A 10,524-nucleotide genomic window follows, 5' to 3' on the forward strand; every position below is an offset into this window, starting at 1 on the left:
AGGAGGTCCTGGGTTCAGACACTTCTTGACTGTGTGATCATGGGAAAGTCACTTAAAACTCATTGCCTAGCCCTTATTGCTCTTCTGCCTTTGAACCAATTTGCAGTACTGATTCTAAAATGGAAGATAAGGGTTTTGAGGGGTAGACAGAAGCATGAGCTAAGATAAATCTTTATAACATGCTTAACTAATAAAATGTAAATCTACCTAATAAATCAAATACATTTAATATATTAGACATTACCAATATGTGGTGGGTTATTTAATTCTAAACTACATTCTAACCATATTATTATAGCCAACACAACTAACTCAAAGTCAATTCTATTCTGTATAACACAATAATATGTACACTGATAGTCATTAAATCACAATGAACTGAGTAAATATTGATTAAATTGAATAAGAGCATCAAAATTATTTTCAGCAGTCCTGACATGGTTCCTATGGTGTGGTCCATCACGTGTAAAAATGGTAGAAGGATAGTGCTAATTTAAAATCCTAGACTGGTTATTTGCTACTGTTTGGAGTTGTAGAAAATTTTATTGTACACTCAGGGATTAGTATTCTCTTTAAAATTTGAATGCCAACACTAGAACTAAGTAATGCTTGTAGGAAACCATAGTCTATGGAAAAAGGAAGTAAGAGAAATTTTGAATTCTAGCACTTAGAAGAAACTCAAGAGGTAAAATGATAAGGAGAAATAGTGGCTTCATTTACCTAATGCCAGAATATTCAGCCATCATTCTGATCTTTATTTTGGTCCTTGATCTAGGTGGTTCTAAGGCAGTCTGCCTTGGTTTGGTGTGGGTGTGGTGGTGATGGTGGAGGTGGGAACTATATAAGAAGGGCATAGCAATGGTGCATTCTTCTGTAGTTAGTGTCCCAGCATAAAGAAACTAGTCTCATGATCTTATGCTGGCCCCTTAATCCTAGCCACAAATGCCACTGGTAATCAGCCATTTTTTTAACTGCTAAAGAAACAAAGCTTCAGAGAGAAGTGACTTGCCCCAAGGCATAAAGAGATTTAGTAGCAGAATTGAGAATGGAACTTAAGTCTCTTGATACCTAGTCCATTGTTCTTTCATGGATATCATACTTCCTTTCATGGTGGGCTATTTTACTTCTGCTCTTAATCAATTATTTCTAAATCACCAAAGACCAGCAAGAACTGGGGTGCTCCCAATTTGCTGACAAACTTCATTAAATACATATTAAAGAATATAGCAGTTAGAGATTCTCTGGATCTCTCCCTGTCACTTCCAGGCTGTCCTCACCATAATTTATTTCTTATTCATCTAGTTATTTATTAAGGGTCTCTTGTTTTCAGAGTGCTATACTTGGCTCTGGGGAAATACAAAATTTAGATGGAAGACTTGGCCTTTCATCAAAAGAGACAAAGTCATGGGGGCAGGCGAGTCTACTCTAATAAACTAATAAACAATATTGAATGATAAATTCTTTAGGAAGGTGAAAATCAAAGTCTCATATGAGTTCCCAAGCAGGAGCTATCAGTTAGGAGTCAGTATAAATTTTGTGGAAGAGAGGTTTTAAGGATTTTTGAGTTAGACTTTAAAGGTTGGTGGAGGAAGGGAGGAAAGCTATTCCAGATAGATGGAATACTATGAGCAAAGTATGGTTAAATAGTATAGAAGATGTCTAGAATGTTGGATCATATGGTGCATGGTGGGAGACACTAAAAATCAGAACAATTTCAGAAACATTGTAGAAGTATCTACAAATTAACTTTGAAGTGTATTTTCAGCTATGTGGGGAACAGTGACAAACATATATAACTCGGAGCAGGTGAGATTTTTCTGCCTGTGTGGTGGCACTGGGACATAAATGGTAGATATAAATACAAGTTATATTGAGCTAGTAACACTGATTGGTGTTTCTACAAGTTGGACTTCTTTATGTTTCAGTACTATCCATGTGACAAAAGCATCCTGTATGTCAAAAATCCAATGGAAAATCTGGACCGAAAAATAGCAGAAATACTAACTCAAGTAAGATGTGTTTTTTGCTTGTTTGTTTTAAATTTCTTTTTAAATTTTCTCTTTTATACTGAAATAATTTCCCAATATACTTCTTTCAATTTGAACTCTTCTTTATAACAAGTAGTTAAGCAAAACAAGTTGACTCAGCAATCACATATAATGGTATATTTAACACTATGCACCCAAAACACCTCTCTACTACTCTACAAAGAAGAATGTATTTTGTCCCTTAATCTGTTCTTTGGACTCAAGACTTGCCATTGCTTTCAATCTAAATTTTAAGGACCTTTGATTATTTAAGAGTCTTTTTACCTTTATTTTTTATAATTATTATTTTTAACTTTCACTTTAAAATTTTGTTTCAAATTCTTTCCCTTCCCTCAGTCCCTTCTCCACATATTGAGGAAGTAAACAAGTCATACATTTTTTGATATTAGCTATGTTGCAAAAAATCAAGAAAAATAAAGTGAAAAAAGATATTTAAACCTTCACTCAGTTTATCAGTTCTCTCTCTGGAGTTGGATAGCATATTTTATCATGATATTGTTGAGTCATTTTTCTGTTATGTCCCACTCTTCATGACTCCATTTGGAGTTTTCTTGGCAAAGATACTTGAATGATTTGCCATTTCTTTCTCCACTTCATTTTAAAGATGAGAAATCAGAGGCAAATAGATTTAAGTAGCTTGCCCAGGTCACACAATCACTGTCTGAGACCAAATTTGAATTTTGGAAGATGAATCTTCTCCATTCACTAAGCCACCTAACTGCCTACATTTTATCTTGAGTCCTTTGGAATTGTGGATCGTGTTTTAGTCAGAGTTGCTAAGTCACTGTTGATTTTCCCTAAAATATTTTTGTTATATATACAATGCTTATCTAGTTCTGCTCAGAAATTTGCATCAGTTCATTTAAATTTTCCCAGGTTTTTCTGAAACCATCATGCTCATCATTTTTTCTAGCATAATAGAATTCTATCAAAATCATATACTACAACTTCTTCATTCATTCCCTAATTGATGGACATCATTTCAATTTCTAATTCTTTGCCACCACTAAAGACATGCTATAAATATTTTTGTATGTTTAAGTCTTCCCTCTTTCTTTGATCTTTTTGGGATAAAAACCCAACAGTGGTGTTTCTAGGTAAAAGGATATGTATAATTTTATAGTTCTTTGGGCTTAGTTCCAAAATATTATCCAGAATGTTAGGACTGGCTCACAACTCCCTCATTAGTGTACCTATTTTTCAACAGCCTCTACGGTATTTATCTTTTTTTTTTCTGTCATGGTAGCCAACTTGTTAAATATGAGGTGGTATCGCAGAGTTGTTTTCATTTGCTTTTCTCCATTTCTTAGTGATTTGGGACATTTTTTCATATGACTATTGATTGATTTAATTTCTTCTTCTGAAAACTATACCTTCATACCCTTTGAGTATTTGTCAATTGGGGAATGACTTTTATTTCTATAAATATAACTCAGTTTCTGGTATATATAAGAAATTATAATTTTATTAGAGCAATTGGCTACATTTTTTTCTACCAGTTTCCTGAGTTCTTTCTAATTTTGACTCTGTTGTTTTTTTTCTGTGAAAAAATATTAATTTTGTGTAATCCGAATTATCCATTTTATTTAATATGATTCTATCTCCTGTTTGATCATGAATTCTTCCCTTATCTATATATCTTATCAATCAATATTTTTCCATTATTCCCTCATTTGGCTTATGATATCAATATTTATGTCTAAATTATATACTTATTTTTACCTAATCTTGGTGTACAGTGTGAAATATTGGTCTATGCTTAGTTTCTGCCAGACTACTTTCCATTTCTCCCTATGGTTTTTGTCAAACACTGAATACTTTCCTGAAAAATTTTGTTCTTTGGGCTTATCAAATATGATAATTTACTTCTATATTTAGTGTGCCTAATTTATTTCACTGATCAACCAGTGGAATATACTTCTATATTCTAACTATATAACCAACTATACTTCTCAGCCAATATCAGATTGTTTGTTTGCCATTTTGTTATATAATTTAAAATCTGGTACTCCTAGGGCACCTTCTTTTAAAAATTTTCCTTTGAAATGTGTACATTTGTGTATAAATGGTGTACAAATGATGTACACATTTACATATAGTGTCGTCTGAGTACCACTTTGGTTACATCCAACACATTTTGCTATGCTGTCTCATTGTTATAATTCTTTTAAATAAAATTATTGTTTATTTCTATGATTTATTCTTTGACTCACTCATTTTGTAGGATTAGGATACTAGTTTCCAATTCATTTTTAATCTATACTTCAAAGGTTCTTTATTGAAAATAATTTTTATTGTATTATGGTCTAAAAAGAATTCATTTAATTTTTTTGCATTTGTTGGCAAAGTTTTTCTTTCATTTGTTGATAAAGTTTTTATGTCCTAGTACATACATAGTTTTTGTGAAGATTTATGTAGAGCTAAGAAAAAAAGTATTCTCCTATTCACATTTAATTTTCTTCAGGGGTACAGCATATCTAACTTTTCTAAAATTCTATTCATCTCAACTTCTTACTTATTTTATAGTTAGATTTATCCAGTTCTGACAGGATAAATTCATTTCCTCTGCTAACATTCTTTACTATCTATTTCCTCTTCTATATTGTTTAACATTTTATTTTATGAAATTGAAAGCTATTCCATTTGATGTATATGTTTATTTTTGCTATTACTTCATTGTTTCTGGTAAATTTTAGCAAAATGTGATTTCCTTGCTTAATTTTGTTTAGGTCAGTTTTTGCTTTTCCTTGTCTAAGATAATGATTGCTATCCTTGCCCTTTTTTACTTCAGATGAAATAATATAGACCCCTGTCCTGGCACTCTATCCACTGGACCACTTGAATCCACTAATTATGTGGGCAGAGGGATGGGGATGTGAATAAAAAAAATGTCATTAAGCTTGGTGGAGAGGGGGAGAGGAGCTGCTCTGCCCAAGCCCCTCTGCCTTTCTAATAATAAACTCTGGGGTTGGGGGAAGGGCAACTGAGTGCTCACAGAGAGCACTCTGTGTGCCATATTTGGCTCTTGTGCCACAGGTTTACCATCACTGGCCTAGAAGTTTCATTAGTTTGACAAAGCCATGAAGCTATCAGTTGACCATCTGACCTGCCCTATCTGCCCTTCAGTTGTGTTTTATGTTATAGTCTGAGCTTTCCAGTTGAAGTTCCACAAATATGAATTTTTTGTCCTCGGTGTGATCTTCTCAAAGTTGCATGTGAACTAAAATCTTTTATTTATTTGAGACTTGTTTATATCACTCAAAATTCAGAACAGCTCATCTCTCAGATCAGATCAAAGATTTCCCAAGTGGCTCTCCAAATGACCTATTTATCTTTTAGGTCAAGTCAGAAAATCCTAGCTTAAAGACTGTCAATCCAGGGCTGCATTTGGATTCAACACAGTCATCTCTCCTCTATCTCTCCTGGAGATATGTAGAATCTATTTAATCCATCCCTCATAATAAGGGTCACTGAGTTTTTCCAGAGCAGTGATCCCCAGGTTTGGCAAGTCAGACCTATATATTCTGTGTAACAAGTTTGAGCAATAGTTGTTAGCACCATTTCAGCCATAGGAGTCCTAATTTCATTGGAAGATCTTATCCTATTTCATTACTTTTTAGAAATGGAGGAGATTTCAAAAGGCATGTGAATAGGTTTGTCTGATTTTCATATTGGCTTAGAGAGACAGGCAAAGGATCCTGGCTTAATCATCATATGTACTCCTTGAAGCCCTTCCTTGTCTGTCTCCTCATTTACCCTCTTTTGCCATGTAGTTAGCTAGCGGACTGATATCATAAAAAATATTTTCTTTTAACCTGATAGTCTGCTTTAGGAAGGTAAGTGCCCTATTCTGCTAGTTAGGCAGAAAACCAAAGGCAGTGATATGCTTTAACATAGTCATACTGTCAACTACTCGTTAAGCCAAATAACAAGTATTTCTTAAGTACCTACTGTGTACCAGGTTTTGTGTTAGGCAAAGGAAAACAATATATTTAAAATAAAACAATAGCATAAGATACTGCTTCAAAGTTTATAAGGTGCCTATTTCATCTCATTCAATCCCTCCCACAACCCTGTGAATTAGGAAACATTTTCTTAGCTTTATAGATAATGGGAAAAGGCAAGAGAAGGGAATAAGCATATGTTTTGTGCCCACAATGATGCCAGCACTTTGCTGTTATTTTCTTTTACATATATTATTTCAATTGATCCTTACAACAATCCTGGAAGGTAGGTGCTATTATTATCTCTACTTTATAGCTAAAAAAACTGAGGCAAACAAAGGTCAAGTGACTTGTCCAGGGTTACACAGCAAGTAACTGGTGGGATTGGGATTTGAAGTAATGTCTTCCTGATTACAGGCCAGTTCTCTGTGCCATGATCTGTTCCATAAGGAGGCTGAGTCAGCTATGCTATCAATAGCCTTATAGGAGAGTGATGTTCAGTCTTGCCTCTGGACAGAGGCTGGTACATTGTGGCTAAATATTGCAGCCACAGGCTGTTGTTGAATAGCAAAGGCAGCAGGTTCAAGTCCAGGTCTTCTGTTCCAGAATTCTTTATTTCTGTAATGAATTATGGCTGCCTTCATTTTCATATCCCCAGGGGCTGGCATAGTCCCTTTTACTTAATAGGCAGCTAAAAAATGTTGGGAGCATTGAATTTAACATCAAAGTTCTGTGGTCAGTCATCCTTCCTTCCTCTGATGGGATTATCATTCTTATCCATATAGCAGCTGTCCTCAATATTTCTGTTTTCCAAAGCCCTTGCATATCTCTCTGTGGCTTAAGAGGCTAAGATGGTGCTTCTCAATTGTTCAAGCCATCAATTTTAGTGACCTTCTTCCCTCTACTTCCTGCTCCATTACATATAAATGCCTGATTAATTTCCACACCTATTACCTTGGCTTTTCTTTGTATTTACATCAAAGCTAGTGTTATAGTTAGTGTTGTAAGACTACAAGATTAGATCATCAGTGATAGGAGGAGAGGTCTCTTCTAAATCCTTAAGGCTAAAACTGCTATCATAAAGACTAGAATTACATTTGTTAAGCTCTGGTTCTATTGTTTAAAACTTCATTCTTCACTCAAAAGTCAGTCCTAAGAACTGTTCACTTTACAGTTTCAAGGTTAATAACTTAAAGATTTCTACTTAGCATTTAAAAGTCTTTCCCAGTTTACATGGACAGATTCAGTATCAAGGACCTAACAAAAAAGAGAAAGTGCAGCCAAACCTGATCAGAATTGAAACTGTAGTTTGTTGTCAGTGGAATCATAAAATCCTTACTTATCTTTATCATCTTTGTTTATGTTCTGTTTGCTTACCTTTACTTTTTAGAGGAACCTATCTCAGAAGTCTTGTAAAACCTGGAATTTGGCAGGGAGTTTGTCAGTTCAATGTCATGGCAGATTGTACCCAACCACTTACATTCCCATAAGTCTGTTTTTGAAAAGAGAGGGAAGAATTTACTAGACATATATAATTATAATATATATTGATTACATTGGAAAAATGTTAGCTCAAAGACAAATAGAACAGGTATTCAAGAAGCATTTATTAAACACTATGTCCCCCAAATTGTAAAAAAGCAAAAGATGAAATGACTGAGAAATCAAAGGTTTGATCTACTGAACATATTGATATATTAAGCAATGGTGCCAATTTCCTAAGAAATTAAGACAAGTCCTTTTCCTCAGCTTAGGGAAATGACAGACTTTTAGACACTAAAAACAATCAAATAAGAACAATTAATAAAAGGAAACAATACAAAACTAGGTAATCTGATTTCAAATTGGATGAAAGATTAAAGACTTTCCAAGTTGAGATGGAGAGAATAAATAGGTACAATTCCCTGAATTCAGAAAGAGAGATGTCTCACTCTACATCAAGTATCTCTAAACAACTAAAGAACCATGGAAATGACAACTGATTAGTATGGGACCAGTTTTCAGATAAGACATATGGGTTGTTTGAGATGTAAAATTATAAGAAAAAAACTTGAATTGATCTTAGGCTCTGACTATTTTTGGTCAACATAATCCAGATTCATGATGGTGAATCTATGGCCCACGTGTCAAAGATGGCATGCAGAGACTTCTCTATGGTCATATGCACCACATGTCATTCCTGGCAGACTTAGTTATTAGAAAGGTAGAGGGAATCTGGAGGAACTACTCCCTACTCCCTCTCCACAGCCCCTTCCTGCCCCTTTGTGCTTAATCCTTCCCCAGAGCAGAGTGCTCAGGCCACTACCCCTTCCTATCTCCCTCTTCTGTCTATGTCTCTGGGGTGGGGGGCAGGATACTTCACACGGTCAGAGGGGTGGGGAATGGCATGTAATCTGGGAAGAAGGCACGGCACATGGTCTCTAAAAGTTCTAAAAGGTTTTCCATCACTGACCTAGATCCTTACTTAAGGGTCTCTAAGAAGCTTCATTTTGATAACTACAATATAAAATCATATTTTTTTAGCTAAGAGGGTGTAGCAAGAAGGAAAAGACCATTCTTACTTCACATCTGCTAATTCAGATAGACAGGCAACCTTGTATAGTATATAAATTATTGAGTACAAGAAGACCCAGGCTTGAATTGTGCCTCAGACACTAACTTTGCAATCCCACACAAGTCATTTAGTGTTAGTAGGCCTCTGTTTCCTTATTTTTTAATGAAAGAATTGTGCTCAATGACCTTAGAGGTCCCTTCTAACCCTAAATCTGTAAACATTTGAAACCCCAGTCCCACAGTCTATAAATCCACCACAGAAGATAACATCAAATTTTCAGTGAAAATTCTTTTAATCATGTCATTGATAAAACATTTTTATTTCCTAAATATACATCAGTTCTACTTGGAATCACATTAAAGCCCAATTTCCACTCCATTATAATTTGTAACCCACCAAATTATACCACATAAATGATACCAATAAAATAATTTTAATTATAATCAAAATGTAAACATCTGACTTGAAAGCAGAGTTCTCAGAATATTTTGCCTATGTATGGCAAAAAATTATGGACTCATCTTCATGAATCAATTCCTCACTTATTCTGAGGCAGAATCCTATGCCATCCAAAAAAAGTAGGAGACCTGGTATGGATCCAGAAAAATGGGGAATTCTAGGATTTCAACTGGCTGAGATGTGAGGGAGGACATTTCCTTTTTAAGAAAAGTTAGAAACAGAGGAGAGAGGATGAGTGGGAATATAACAGGATTGACTGGGAGAAGAGTATGTCTTTGAGTTTATTTAGTCAGTCCTTTCTGAACCATTCTTACTTCTCAAATAAAAAATATCCAAATAACCAGTTGGTCATCTTTTCTTCACAATTTTGCAATTAAAAAAAGTAACTAATCAACAATTAAAATTAAAGTATAAAAAATGGACAAAAATGCAAATATTAACTCTCCTTAAACTATCTAAAATAAATGGGGGATAATCTTCACCTCATAAAGTGAACCACTAAGCTTAAAATTTCAGAAACGAGGAAAAATTTTAAGGGAGGAGGATCTTAATGGGTCTTTTAAACTGCTCTTCATGAATTGCTGATCTTACCATTTATAACTTTCCTTTCATGATTTTCCTCAAACAAGTCCATTTGAATCCTTTGCAGCACTCTTTCTTCTATGCTAATCTCCAGAATGAAGAAATATTTTCTGGGAAGCTGGAGACTTGATATCTAATCTAATAATAATTTTAATGATTTCATTGTATTTTAATTTAAATGATTTAAAAAAGTTGAGGCTTTAGTGGGAACTGTGTGTCTGACTTGTGTCTTTTTTCTTTCTTTTATAAGAACTCTGTCATTAGCATCCTGGAAGATAATCTGGAATACCAGCCTCACATTTACTTGGAGGAGGGAGAATTTGAAGCAGGTCAATCACTTAGTTCACTCTCCTTGACTGAAAGTTACCTCCCTGAAGATTTTCTGAATGATTTGGGATCAAAAGCAATTGCCCTTGAAGAAATATATTCCAAGTCAGTCTTTCTGAAATAATGTGCATGACAATAAATATTTTTATAAAATATAAACTGCCCAGATTAACAAAAGAGGAAACACAATATTTAAACAATCCTATCTCAGAAAAAGAAATTGAACAAGCCATCAAGGAACTCCCTAAGGAAAAAAAAAAAACTTTTTGACTGGTTGAACAAATTGTAGTATTTGATGGGGATGGAATACTATTGTGCTGGAAGGAATGATGAATTGGAAGAATTCCATGTGAACTAGAAAGACCTCCAAGAATTGATACAGCGTGAAATGAGTAGGACGAGGAGAGCATTGTACACAGGAAGTGAAACATTGTGGCACAATCAAATGTAATGGACTTCTTTAATAGTAGCAATGCAATGACCCAGGATAATCCCAGTGGATCTAGAAGAAAGAATGCTATCCACATCCAGAGAAAGAACTGTAAGAGTAGAAACACAGAAGAAAAACATATGATTGATCAAATGGTTTGATGGGAACATGATTAGGGAT

The 10,524-nt window shown here is 34.5% G+C and overlaps 1 protein-coding gene across 1 annotated transcript in view; it reads left to right on the forward strand.

Moving 5' to 3' along the window:
* Positions 1-10,038, forward strand: part of CDH26 (cadherin 26) — a 90,861-nt gene extending 80,823 nt beyond the window's left edge. The window contains exons 16-17 of the mRNA XM_044659640.1: positions 1,926-2,009; positions 9,838-10,038. Of these exons, the coding sequence (XP_044515575.1) occupies positions 1,926-2,009; positions 9,838-10,038 (285 nt within the window). The remainder of the gene's footprint in view (positions 1-1,925; positions 2,010-9,837) is intronic.
* Positions 10,039-10,524: the final 486 nt, after the last annotated feature.

Source organism: Gracilinanus agilis, chromosome 2, assembly GCF_016433145.1.
Source record: "Gracilinanus agilis isolate LMUSP501 chromosome 2, AgileGrace, whole genome shotgun sequence".
Taxonomy (NCBI): Eukaryota; Metazoa; Chordata; class Mammalia; order Didelphimorphia; family Didelphidae; genus Gracilinanus; species Gracilinanus agilis.